Source organism: Pithys albifrons, chromosome 24 (genome assembly GCF_047495875.1).
Source record: "Pithys albifrons albifrons isolate INPA30051 chromosome 24, PitAlb_v1, whole genome shotgun sequence".
Classification (NCBI taxonomy): domain Eukaryota; kingdom Metazoa; phylum Chordata; class Aves; order Passeriformes; family Thamnophilidae; genus Pithys; species Pithys albifrons.
This window is the reverse complement of record NC_092481.1, coordinates 1,592,066-1,604,923: the sequence shown is the minus strand read 5'-3', so window position 1 is coordinate 1,604,923 and position 12,858 is coordinate 1,592,066. Positions and strand designations below refer to the sequence as shown.

At 57.1% G+C, this 12,858-nt stretch overlaps 2 protein-coding genes across 5 annotated transcripts in view; one reads left to right on the top strand and one right to left on the bottom strand.

Annotated features, from left to right (window-relative positions):
* HIVEP3 (HIVEP zinc finger 3) overlaps positions 1–12,858 on the top strand; it is a 364,404-nt gene that overhangs the window by 220,510 nt on the left and 131,036 nt on the right. For 3 of the 4 annotated variants that reach the window (XM_071576495.1, XM_071576494.1, XM_071576496.1), the window contains one exon: positions 8,428–8,520. The exons of the other annotated variant lie outside the window; for it this stretch is intronic. The gene's annotated coding sequence lies outside the window, so the exon portion shown is untranslated. The remainder of the gene's footprint in view (positions 1–8,427; positions 8,521–12,858) is intronic. 4 annotated transcript variants of the gene reach the window in all.
* The window catches only part of LOC139682276 (WAS/WASL-interacting protein family member 3-like), a 32,868-nt gene continuing 27,150 nt past the window's right edge, over positions 7,141–12,858 (bottom strand). Inside the window, exons 2-3 of the mRNA XM_071576457.1 lie at positions 8,414–8,567; positions 7,141–8,308 (exon numbers count right to left, since the gene is read on the bottom strand). Coding sequence (XP_071432558.1) covers positions 7,141–8,308; positions 8,414–8,567 — 1,322 coding nt within the window. The remainder of the gene's footprint in view (positions 8,309–8,413; positions 8,568–12,858) is intronic.

Genomic DNA, 12,858 nt, shown 5'->3' with positions numbered 1-12,858 from the left:
CCTTCCTTCCTTCCTTCCTTCCTCCTTCCTCCTCTCCTTCCTTCCTTCCCTCCTTCCTTCCTTCCCTCCTTCCTTCTTCCCTCCTTCCCTCCTTCCCTCCTTCCCCTCCTTCCCTCCTTCCCTCCTTCCCTCCTTCCCTCCTCCTCCTTCCCTCCTTCCCTCCTTCCCTCCTTCTCTTCCTTCCTTCCTTCCTTCCTTCCTTCCTTCCTTCCTTCCTTCCTTCCTTCCTTCCTTCCTTCCTTCCTTCCTTCCTTCCTTCCTTCCTTCCTTCCTTCCTTCCTTCCTTCCTTCCTTCCTTCTTCCTTCCTTCCTTCCTTCCTTCCTTCCTTCCTTCCTTCCTTCCTTCCTTCCCTCCTTCCTTCCTTCCCTCCTTTCCCTCCTTCCCCTCCTTCCCTCCTTCCTTCCCTCCCTCCTTCGCCTCCCTCCCTCCTCCCCTCCTCCCTCCCTCCCCACTCCGTGTGCTCTCTCCGATTACTCAGACTTGGCTGCGAGTTCCGCTCCCAACATGTTGTTTGACAAATGTCAATTCTGAAAGAAAAATAATTTAAATTATTTCTCCGAGACAAAGTTTCGGATTTAACGTTGAGCAGATGCTCTGGCTAAAATTAGCATAATGATTCCTCATGGCTGCTACTTACCAGGACATGTGTCTTTAATGAAATGTTGGAATAATAAAGGAACTTCGCAGGGATTTTTTGGATAATTGAAGATTTTCCTGCATGTTTTTGGAAAGGTTTAACGAGCACGGGGACCTTTGGAGTTAAGGTATTCCCATTCCCAGATGTGGAAAGGGAGATGCTCCTGGAGTGCCTGAGGTCCAGGACTGAGGAGTGTTGAGCCACAGTGTGGGGATGGAGAGTCCTGGGCAGCCAAATGGGCAGTGCCCTTTGTATTAATTAGCTAATTATTATTATTGCTGGTGTGGTGGCAGATAAGGCACTTGGGCTTTTGGAGTGTTCCAGAGAAACACACCTTGGGAAAGGTGCCTGGTGGGATTTCCATAAGCAGGGGGAGCTCAGGGGGTTTTGTGGCACTGAGTGAGCCTAAAACTCCTGAAGAAGGTCTGATTTTGCCTTTGGAGATTTACAGTTCAGGTGGTAAAAGGTTGTTAAATAAATCTGAAATATGGTGGGTTTGCAGGTTCCTGCTGCTCCAGATTTCCCAGGGGGGTGACATGTAAGCCATAATCCCTGCTCCCCTCCTCAGTCAAGGGTGGGGATGTTCATGCTTGGGCAGAAGGGCTTTAAAATGAAACCCATCATCATACCCTCCTGTGATGCACCCCAGTGTCCCCAGTACAGCCACCTCCACTTGCTGGTGTCCAGGTGGGCCATCTTGGTGCTCTTGTGGGTCTGTCATTGCCCCATGTCACTGCCAGGGACAAAGTGCAGCTGTGGGGAGTCTGGAGAGGAAGGTCAAGAGGTCAAGACACTCAGTTGTTCTTGTCCCCTGATGTTCTTCTGGTAATCTGGACAAAAAGTCATTGGTGTGTCATGGGGGTTGTCCCTGGGAGGAGCTCTCAGATCCCTGGCATGTCCCTGTGACCAGAGCTCTGCCAGTCAGTCCTGGGCAGAACAGGGAAGGGGAGGAGGGACTTCAATTCCTACAGACCTTCATAGAACCATGGAATGGTTTGGGTTGGAAGGGAAATTAAAGATCATCCAGTGCCACCCCCTCCATGGGCAGGGACACCTCCCACCAGCCCAGGGTGCTCCAAGCCCTGTCCAGCCTGGCCTGGGACACTCCCAGGGATGGGGCAGCCACAGCTTCTCTGCCCAACCTGTGCCAGGGCCTGCCCACCCTCCCAGCCAGAATTTCTGCCAAATACCCAATCAAAACCTGCCCTCTTTTAGTTTAAAGCCATTCCCTCTTGTCCTGTCCCTCCACCCCTTGTCCCCAGTCCCTCTCCAGCTCTCCTGGAACCCCTTTAGGCACTGGCAGGGACTCTCAGGTGTCCCCAGAGCCTTCTCTTCTCCAGGTGACCCCCCCAGCTCTCCCAGCCTTTCAAATCACAACAGCAGTTTGCAGTCCCCAGACAGTTTCCCCAGATGGGAAAACTTTCACACACAAAAGTGAAATGACTTGTTGATGGTTGCACAGGAAATCAGTGGGAGAACTGAGAGGAAAATTCCCAATTCCCACACTGGAGCAAAGGGGTTCTTTGGTGGGAACCTCCTTTCCCACAGGGTGTCTCAAGCAGCAGCTCTGCAGTGGTGTCTGTGGAGAAGCTGCAAGTCCTGATTGGGCTTCCAGGCTCTGGAAATGCATTTCAGCAGCAGGGAGGGGAGGGATGAGCTTGGGCACCGGCTGGAATCGTGCAGAGCACTGGGAGGGGCTCCAGGAGAGGTTCGTGGTGTTGGGAACTCCTTGGTGGAAAAAAAGACTAGAGCTCAAAGGAGAAAATAATGAGGTGGGGACAGTTTCACAGGGACTTTTCAGGCAATGGGGAATTTTTGCCCAGCCTGGGCCACACTGGGGAGGGAGCAGGACCAGTCATAACACACAGAGGGGAGGAGAAGGGTCTGACCTCTCCGAGAGGAGTGAGCTGTGGTTGTTTAACCACCTCCACCTCGGGACAGTCCCTTTCCTGCCTCAGTGCTGGTTTCTAACAAAGGATTTCCACAAAACAGCCCAGAGTGGCCTGAACTTCACCCCGTGTTTTCCTGACCCTGCAGTGGGAAGAGGAGTCTGTGGGGAACCTGGTTCTTCATTTTCCTATTTAAGCAAAACCACATTCTTGTGCCCAAGAGGAGCCACCACCACCAGGCAAACACCTTTGTGTCCACAGCCTGAATGGCCATTTGTGCTGTTTAGGAGAAAAATACCTAAAAACACCTTTCTGGGTGTTGGAGCACAGAGACCAACCTCCAGAACTGGGTGTTTGTGTCACAGGCAAAGATGGAGGTGGGAAATAAATTCTTAAAACTCTACAGCGTTTTTTTAAAATGAAAATCTTAAATGTGCCTGTGTTTGGCTCTGTGTTTTGACTTTAAAAGCAATATTAGCACTTTGCTATGAATATTTTTTATTTTATTTTACTTTTTGCAAGGGCAGGGAGTGACAGGACAAGGGGGAAGGGGTTTAAATTGAAAGAGAGTAGGTTTAGGTTGGATATTGGGAAGGAATTGTTGGCTGGGAGGGTGGGCAGGCCCTGGCTCAGGTTGGGCAGAGAAGCTGTGGCTGCCCCATCCCTGGGAGTGTCCAAGGCCAGGTTGGACAGGGCTTGGAGCACCCTGGGCTGGTGGGAGGTGTCCCTGCCCATGGCAGGGGATGGAGTTAAATGGGCCTTAAGTCCCTTCCAACCCAAACCATTCTGTGATTCTATGAATAAAGTTCCTCTGTTCAGCTCCTCACCCATCCCTGGGAGTGTCCAAGGCCAGGTTGGACAGAGCTTGGAGCAGCCTGGGCTGGTGGGAGGTGTCCCTGCCCATGGCAGGGGGTGGGATGAGATCGTCTTTGAGGTCCCTTCCAACCCAAACCATTCCATGATTCCGTGAATCTTGTGAATTCCTGGGACTGAGCCATCCAAGGAGAGGGAGTCTGGCACAGCAGAGGTGCTGAAGCCTCGCCCAGGCTCCTCCCTGTCCTCCCCTTTCAGATGGGAGGTGGTACTTTACCAAATGCTTATCCCAGCCACTTCTCAGTTCATTGCCGGCTACAAAAAAAAAAACAAAAAAAAGGAAGGAAGACCAGAGATGTGTCAGGAGGAGATGATGTGTCTGTGTGGCCTCCTAAAATTCCCAGCATGGTGAGGCTGCTGCTGGGAGCAGAGGCAGTGACACGATGACTGGGGTGTCACTGTGACATGGAGTGAAGGAGACACTGCCTTGGTGGCTGCTTTTGCTCCTGCTGTGGGGTCCTTGGGATTCTGTCCATGCTCCTGGGACCTGTATTTCCTTTATTACCCCCAAATACTCCAGGCCAGTTTGATGATGGAAGTGGATTCCTTGCCATGTCCACTCCTTTCTGTTGCCACAGTGCCCCTGCTCAGTCTGGGCTGTGTTTGCTGGCCTTGAAGTGACAAACCTGCTTTTTCTATGGCTCTTGGCCCTTTGTAGAATCGTTAAGGTCAGCAAATACCTCTAAGATGATCCTGTCCAAGCACTAACCCAGCACTGCCCAGTGCACTGAGCACCACATCCACATGTCTTTGAACACCTCCAGGGATGGTGACTCCACCACTGCCCTGGACAGCCTGTTCCAATGCTCGACTACTCTCTCAGTGAAGAAATTTCCCCTAATATCCAACCTAAGCCTCCCCTGGTGCAAGTTGAGGCTGTTTCCTCTTGCCTGTTGGTCAGTGCAGAGCTCCAGATGGGACAGCCCTGGGGCTGCAGCAGCTCCGTGATGGGAAAGTTCACTGGAGGAGGAAACACACCCAATTTCAGTGTTTATCAGGAGAGGTTTGGGCGAGCAGAGGCCACTCTGCACGTCCTGGTTGAGAGTCCTCAAGGGCCCATTGGCATATCCAGTGTCTGGCTTCATCCACAGAATTCCTTCAAGACCTTGGAGCAACTGCACCTGCTGACCCCAAAGTGAGTCAGGCAGAGAAGGGAGGGAGGGCCCAGAGCAGCAGGGGAGCAAAATCAAACACAGAAAACCAGGAGGCGTTTTTACATCTTGCTCTAATTCTCCTTTCTGGCCGGAATGAGAGAAGCTGAAATTGGGTGTGAAACTGGGCAATTGAGGAAATAAGGGGCTGGTAGAAAGTGTGTGTTCTGTGGTGTTTCCTCGGGTTCTGCCCCCAAAGCGTTTTGGGGATGCAGTTTCTGTGGGGTTCACTCTGTGGCTGGTTGGAGAGGGGCCAGGTTGGTGTTTCAAGAGCAGGTTTCCAACCATGAATTCTTCTGAAAAGCAACGTGCTGGTTCCTGAGCAAAGGGACAACCCTGTGGATGTTCACCCCAAAAGCACAGCCTGTAGACTTATTGTTTTTCTCTGTCAGTGTCATTTCCATCAGAGACTTCATCATTAGGTGACTTTTTGCAGCTTAAGCCTGGCTTTATCAAGCCTGGGGGCAGATGGGAACACAGGCTTGGTGTCAGTGGTCTGGGTGTGTGTTTTGTTTCTCTTTTCAACAAGGGATTTGGTTTCTGTGCAGCGTCAGTGAGGAGAGCTGAGATGCAGGTTTGCTGCATGGCCATGCCAGCTCGGGGGTACAGCTGCTTCCACCATGGGATGTTTGATCAGAACACCCCACAGAGCAGCAATCACTTATCAGCATTCACTGATGGGCTGAGCAAAAGAATCTTGGCAAGAATTCTCATTTTTTTGCCAGTAAAACCCTGTCTACAGTGGTACTTCCCACTGACCACAGAAGAAACAGAAACATTGTGCTGAACAAGCAGATATATTTTAAATACAAACACAGCCTGGCATGCAGGACTACCCTTTGCTTTCTCACAGAAACCCCCAGCCTGCTCCTCCAGCTGCCTGGCTGAACACCCTGCATTGTGTGGCTCTGTCCTCTGAGCTCAGCTTGGGCTGCCCAGAGCTGGGATCCTGCCTGGGAGCTGGGACAAAGCCCACAGAATGTGGAGGGAGGGCACACCCCGTGGATGCCACCTTTGCCCTGCCTGCAGCCCCAGAGGGAGCACTTTGTCTCCCCCTTTTAGTGCAAGGGCTCAGGATTCCCATCTGTAATGGGAGTGATCCTGGAATCCCAGAATGGTCTGGGTTGGAAGGAACCTCAAAGCCCACCCAGTCCCACCCCCTGCCATGGACAGGGACACCTTTTCCTATCCCACGTTGCTCCAAGCCCTGTCCAACCTGGCCTTGGGCACTCCCAGGGATGGGGCAGCCACAGCTTCTCTGCCCAGCCTGTGCCAGGGCCTGCCCACCCTCCCAGCCAGGAATTTCTTCCTGACATCCAACCTGAACTTACTTTCTTTTAGTTTAAAGCCATTCATTCCTTATCATATCACAAAGTCCCTCTCCAGCTCTCTTGTAGGCCCACTACGAATGCCAGAGAATCCAAGCAAAAAAAAAAAAGTGGTAACTGTTCAAGCATAAAGTGATAACTTTAAAAGAAAAAAAAATCGACAAAACCCCTTAATCTCCCTCCCCCCCCCCCAAAAAAAACCCCAGACCCTCCCACCACAAAAGAAACCCAAACAACCTGTCCCCCCAAAAAACAAACCGAAAAACAAAACAAAACCAAACAAACAAGAAAAAGGGAGAAAGAAAAACGACAAAACAAAAATAAATCGAAGCCTGGGTGTGTTTTAGGGCCGAGCGCCGGGGGCGGCTCCAGGTCCGCGACGTGGCGTGAGCTCGGAATTCCCCTCGGCTGGAATTCCCGACTGTCCCAACAATCGCGGGCTGCCCCGGGCTGTTCCAGCTATCCTGGGCTGTTCCGGCTATCCTGGGCTGTTCTGGCTATCCCGGGCTGTCCCGGGCTGTCCCAGCTATCTTGGGCTGTCCCAGCTATCCCGGGTGTCCCGGCTATGCCGGGCTATCCCGAGCTGTTCCAGCTATCCTGGGCTATCCCGGGCTGTCCCGGCTATCCCGAGCTGTTCCAGTTATCCTGGGCTATCCCGGGCTGTCCTGGCTATCCCAGGTTGTCCCGGGCTATCCCGGCTATCCCGAGCTGTTCCAACTATCCTGGGCTATCCCGGGCTGTCCTGGCTATCCCAGGTTGTCCCGGGCTATCCCGGGCTGTCCCAGCTATCCCGGGCTGTGCCGGCTATCCCGAGCTGTTCCAGCTATCCTGGGCTATCCCGGGCTATCCCGGGCTGTCCCGGCTATCCCGAGCTGTTCCAGCTATCCTGGGCTATCCTGGACTGTCCCGGCTATCCCGAGCTGTTCCAGCTATCCTGGGCTATCCCAGGTTGTCCGGGGCTATCCCGGGATGTCCCAGCTATCCCAGGTTGTCCCGGGCTATCCCGGGCTGTCCCGGCTATCCCGAGCTGTTCCAGCTATCCTGGGCTATCCCGGGCTGTCCTGGCTATCCCAGGTTGTCCCGGGCTATCCCAGCTATCCCGGGCTGTCCCGAGCTATCCCAGCTATGCTGGGCTGTCCCGGCATCCCGGGCTGTCCCAGCTCTCCCGCGCTGTCCCGGCTATCCCGCGCTGTCCTGGCTATCCCGCGCTGTCGCGGCTATCCCGCGCTGTCCCTGCCCGGCCCCGCAGCCCTGGGGATGCTCACGGGCCGCTCCGGGAGCGCTTCCCCCGCTCCGACGGGTCGGCCGGGCCTGTCTGTGCCCCGCTCCCGCTCCCGCGGGGCATCCGAGGGTGGCCAGGCCGGGCTGCGGCTCCTGCCCACGGCTCCTGGGAGAGGAGGGAGAGAGGAGGGAGAGAGGAGGGAGAGGAGCGGAAAGGCTCCCCCCGCCATGCCCCGCCGGGGGCGGCTGCCGCGGGCAGCGCCGGGAGGGGGAGCGCCGGGAGCCGGGACAGATGGGGAGGGACGGGGAGGAGGAGGAGGAGGATGTGGGGGAGGAAGGCGGCGGGAGGGATGGAGAGGGGAGGGAGGCGGCGGGAGAGCCGCGCTGAGCGCCGGGCCGACAGCGCTGCCTCCCCCCAGCCCCGGGGCCGCCGCGCTCCCCCCGTCCCGCAGGCAAGAGGGGATGGGAACGGCGGGATGTGCGATGGGAACGGCGGGATGTGCGATGGGAACGGCGGGATGTGCGATGGGAACGGCGGGATGGGAACGGCGGGATGTGCGATGGGAAGCGCCGGGATGTGCGATGGGAATGGCGGGATGTGCGATGGCAAGCGCCGGGATGTGCGATGGCAAGCGCCGGGATGTGCGATGGCAAGCGCCGGGATGTGCGATGGGAAGCACCGGGATGTGCGATGGGAAGCGCCGGGATGCGCGGGGGGGCAGCTCGGACCCGCTCCCGTGTCCAGCCCGCGGGGGAGGCACCGGGAGCGGCCGCTCCCGGCCCGGGATGCAGCTCCCAGGACCGGAGGATCCCGGGCCCGGAGGTTCCCCGATCTAGAGTTCCCGGGGCCGGAGGATCCCAGAGCCGGATAATCCCCGAGCTGGAGGATTCCAGGGCTGGAGGGATCCCTTGGTTGGAGGGTCCCAGCGCTGAAGGATCCCAGGGCCAGAGGATTCCAGAGTCGGATAATCCCCGAGCTGGAGGATCCCAGGGCTGGAGGATCCCTCGGGCGCAGGATCCCGGGGCTGGAGGATCCCAGCACTGGAGGCTCCCAGGGCTGGAGGATCCCCGAGCCGGATAATCCCCGAGCTGGAGGATCCCCAGGGCTGGAGATCCCTCGGTCGCAGGATCTCGGGGCTGGAGGATCCCAGCGCTGGAGGCTCCCGCGGCCAGAGGCTCCCGCGGCCGTGCCCAGAGCCCAACAGCAGCTGCTTGACAACAGGAAACAATGTGGAGTGAATGGAAAAAGGGGGTGGCGCTGCCCGAGCGACTTCCCTTGACATCACTGCCCAAATAAGGAGCTTTAAACCAACCTTTTCTGTTGCAGCGCGGCAGAAGATCCCCCTGGAGCCGCGGGGTCGAGCCTGGCGCCGGCAGAGCCATGGGAGAGCCGCGGCTGCCGCGCGGGGGGCGAGCGCAGGTAACGGGAGCGCTTCGCCAGCGCGGGGCGTGTGTGAGTGTGAGTGTCTGTGTGGGAGTGTGTGTGTGTGTGTCTGTGTGTGTGAGAGTGTGTGAGTGTGTGTGTGTGTCTGTGTGTGTCTGTGTGTCTGTGTGTGTGTGAGTGTGTGTGTGTGTGTGTGTGTGTGTGTGTGTGTGTGTGTGTGTCTGTCTGTCTGTGTGTCTGTCTGTGTCTGTGTGTCTGTGTGTGTGAGTGTGTGTCTGTGTGTGTGAGTGTGTGTGTGTCTGTGTCTCTGTGTCTGTGTGTCTGTGTGTCTGTCTGTGTGAGTGTGAGTGTGCCTGGAACAGAGCTGGGCAGTGTTTCTGAGCTCGTATCAGCCGCGGTCAGTGCGGGGAGGGAGGGCAGAGCAGGCGCTGAGGCGTAGTGAGAGCCGCGGGAGCACAGACAGGGGTGAGCTCAGCGCGGGGAGTAACCGGAGTGACCGGGTGTACACTCTGCTCCCCCAGGGGTTGTTGCTCTTGACCCGCCACCAGCCAGCCCCAGGGTGCCCTGGCACGGTCCGGGGGCTGCCGTGGTACAGGTCGGGGGCTGCCCTGTCACAGCTGTCCTGGCACAGCTGTCCTGGCACGGTCCGGGGGGGCTGCCGTGGTACAGGTCGAGGGCTGCCCTGTCACAGCTGTCCTGGCACAGCTGTCCTGGCACGGTCCGGGGGCTGCCCTGGCACAGCTGCCCTGGCACGGCCCGGGGGCTTCCCTGGCACAGCTGTCCTGGCACGGTCCGGGGGCTGCCCTGGCACAGCTGCCCTGGCACAGCTGCCCTGGCACAGCCCGGGGGCTGCCCTGGCACGGTTTGGGGGCTGCCCTGGCACAGCTGCCCTGGCACAGCTGCCCTGGCACGGTCCGGGGGCTGCCCTGGCACAGCTGCCCTGGCACAGCTGCCCTGACACAGCCCGGGGTCTGCCCTGGCACAGCTGCCCTGGCACGGCCCGGGGGCTGCCGTGGCACAGCTGCCGTGGCACAGCTGCCCTGGCACAGCTGTCCTGGCACGGTCCGGAGGCTGCCCTGGCACAGCTGCCCTGGCACAGCGCGCAGCCCCGCTGGGAACTGGCGGCCACCCGTGCGGGAGGTGCGGGGAGCTGGGCACGCTGCGGGCTGCAGGGCTCAGCTGTCTGGCTGCCTGTCTGCGACGGATTTCCTCCTTATCACTTGCACAGGAAAGCGAGTGGGGAGCCGAGGGGTTGTTCTTGGGCCACACACGTGATGCGAGCGAGAAGCTGTGCCAGAGAAACCCCTGCGGGAGCTCCTGCCAGGGAGGATGGTGGATGTTCCCAGTCCAGGGGCCAAAATACCTGCTGGGCTTCTGCGGGCAGGTGTGGAGCTTGGACCTGCTGGATGCAGGGAAGGAGGACCCGTCCCTGGGGTTGACCCTTGGGAGTTTTATCCCTTCTAAGTGTTTCTCGCTGCTGATTAGCACCTGCACATCAGCATAAAATGAGGCAGCTTTAAAAATGCATTAAGTCTGAGTAAATGAGTGCTAACGATTTAAGCTTCTTAATCCTCCTCGATGGAAATTAATAACGCTTTTGATGCACCCAGAGGTGTGATCAGAAACTCACCGAGCTGCGCTATGCAAATGTGTGGATTGTTATTCCGGAAAAAGGCACAGTGCATGAGTTTATTTTTCCCCTCCTCGTTGCTGAGCTCTGTGGCCACCGTGAGAGAGCCTGGCACTTTTGCCCAGCCCTGCTGTGCCCAGTGGCAATGGCTGGGGCAGCTGACACGGTGATTTATGGGGTGAGCAATACAATCCAAGCCCTGCTCTGCTGCTCAGGAATAACCTGCAGCTTTGCAGGCTTTTAGTTTCCCTGGTGCTGAAAGATTACTCCTCTCAGCACAGGGAGCCAGGTTTTACCTTGGCTGAGGATGTGCTGTGGAACTCCCTCCTCTCCGACTTTATCTGGCCTCAGTGAACCCCCAGGATGATGTTTGTGCTCGTTGGGGACTCTCATGTTTTTCCCACAATCTCAGCCCTTCAGGAACTTCTCACTTGGAGCTTTGTGGGAAAATGTTCCCAATGCCATCTGAGTGTGTTTCCTCAGAAAGAACAGGTGGGATTCCTGTGGGGTGGGATGTTGTGATTCTCGCTTGGCTCACAGATGTCAACGGGCTCCAAAGCCATTGCAATGTGTCACCTTGTCCTCATCCCCTTGCTGCCCTGCCCTTCTTAGCAGACAGCTCGAACTGAGAGTCATGGAAATAGGAATTCTTTCATCCCTAGGGAGGTATCCTTCAGTGGAGGATGCAGAGCTGCTGGTGCAGGAGATGGGGGGTTGAGATGTGCTGTTCTGACTTGCTTCTGAGAAAACAGTCTTTGCCTCCAAGGCTTGCCCTGGGGCTTCTCAGACTGCTGAAGGATTCACTGCACTCCTTGTTAAGGAAGGGAAAAGAAAATCTGTGGAGGGCCTGTGTGAACTGTTCATCACAGAAAAGACTTGCAGAAGTTACTAGTTGATTAATTAATGAATGTGTTAGCACCAAGCTGCAGCTGGTCTGGGCTGTGTCCTGTGGGGCACATCCAGCACAGCACAAGGGCAGTGCAGCCCCTGAGAAACGTCTGAGGAGCCTCTGCTGCTCCCCTGGGGAAGCTCTTGAGGCCCAAAGGAAGGGGATTTACTCCCTGTGACTGATGATTTTCATCCTAATGCACCACAGGCACTTCTGATTTCTCTGTGTTGGTCCTCACCCGTTTCAGGAACTTCTGTATGTCCCTCTCCAGCTTCTCTACTGCACTTTTAGCATCACAACAAGATTTCTTCCCCCCCCCAGCCCTGCTGAGAGGCTGCCCCAGGGGCACGACTGGCAGAGAGGGGAGAGCCAAGACCACAGGCTCTGCTCCTGGGGTTTTCCTGGCAGAGCAAAAGCACGTTCTCTGCAGTCAGGGGGGCTGAACAAACCCAGAGATGGTTGGAGTTTGCTCTTGGAAAACACAGGACAGCTGTCAGTAGAAGAGCTCAGTGTGGGGCCCGTGCTGCCTGCAGTGTGTGTGAGGGGGGCAGACATGGGGCATCCTCGGGCCATCCTCTGGGCTGAGTCCCTGGAGGAAGGGCTTGGAAAACCATATTTATGCTGAAGAGAACAAGAGAAGTGCAGTTGGGAACCCTCACCCGAGCTGCAGGGCTGGGGCATCGCTCACAGGGGGGGTGAGCAGCAAGGAGGGAGAGCAGGAACTGCATCCTGGGTGGAAATCCCCGGGGCCATCCTGGGGATTGGGTGGCAGCCCTTTAATGAGTGGCTGTGGGGAACTCCCGTGCACCTCATGGGCACAGTGGCACAGTCCCATGGCTGGGGGGTTGCTCCTGCACAGGAGCCCTGGCACTCCTGGGTTGCTCCTGCCATAGGAACCCTGGCATTCCTGGGCTGTTCCTGCCATAGGAACCCTGGCATTCCTCGGTTATTCCTTCCTGAGGAACCCTGGCATTCCTGGGCTGTTCCTGCCGTAGGAACCCCGGCATTCCTGGGCTGCCCCTGCCTAAGGAACCCTGGCATTCCTGGGCTGTTCCTGCCTAAGGAACCCTGGCATTCCTTGGTTATTCTTTCCTGAGGAATCCTGGCATTCCTGGGTTTCCCCTGCCATAGGAACCCTGGCATTCCTGGCTTGCCCCTGCACCAGGAACCCTGGCATTCCTTGGTTATTCCTTCCTGAGAAACCCTGGCATTCCTGGGCTGTTCCTGCCATAGGAACCCCGGCATTCCTGGGCTGCCCCTGCCTAAGGAACCCTGGCATTCCTGGGCTGTTCCTGCCTAAGGAACCCTGGCATTCCTGGGCTGCCCCTGCCTAAGGAACCCTGGCATTCCTGGGCTGCCCCTGCCATAGGAACTCTGGCATTCCTGGCTTGCCCCTGCCATACGAACCCTGGCATTCCTTGGTTATTCCTTCCTGAGGAACCCTGGCATTCCTGAGTTGCCCCTGCACCAGGAACCCTGGCATTCCTTGGTTATTCTTTCCTGAGGAACCCTGGCATTCCTGGGCTGCCCCTGCACCAGGAACCCTGGCATTCCTCGGTTATTCTTTCCTGAGGAATCCTGGCATTCCTGGGTTTCCCCTGCCATAGGAACCCTGGCATTCCTGGGCTGCCCCTGCCATAGGAACCCTGGCATTCCTGGGCTGCCCCTGCCATAGGAACCCTGGCATTCCTGGCTTGCCCCTGCACCAGGAACCCTGGCATTCCTTGGTTATTCCTTCCTGAGGAACCCTGGCATTCCTGGGCTGCCCCTGCCATAGGAACCCTGGCATTCCTGGGCTGCCCCTGCCATAGGAACCCTGGCATTCCTGGCTTGCCCCTGCACCAGGAACCCTGGC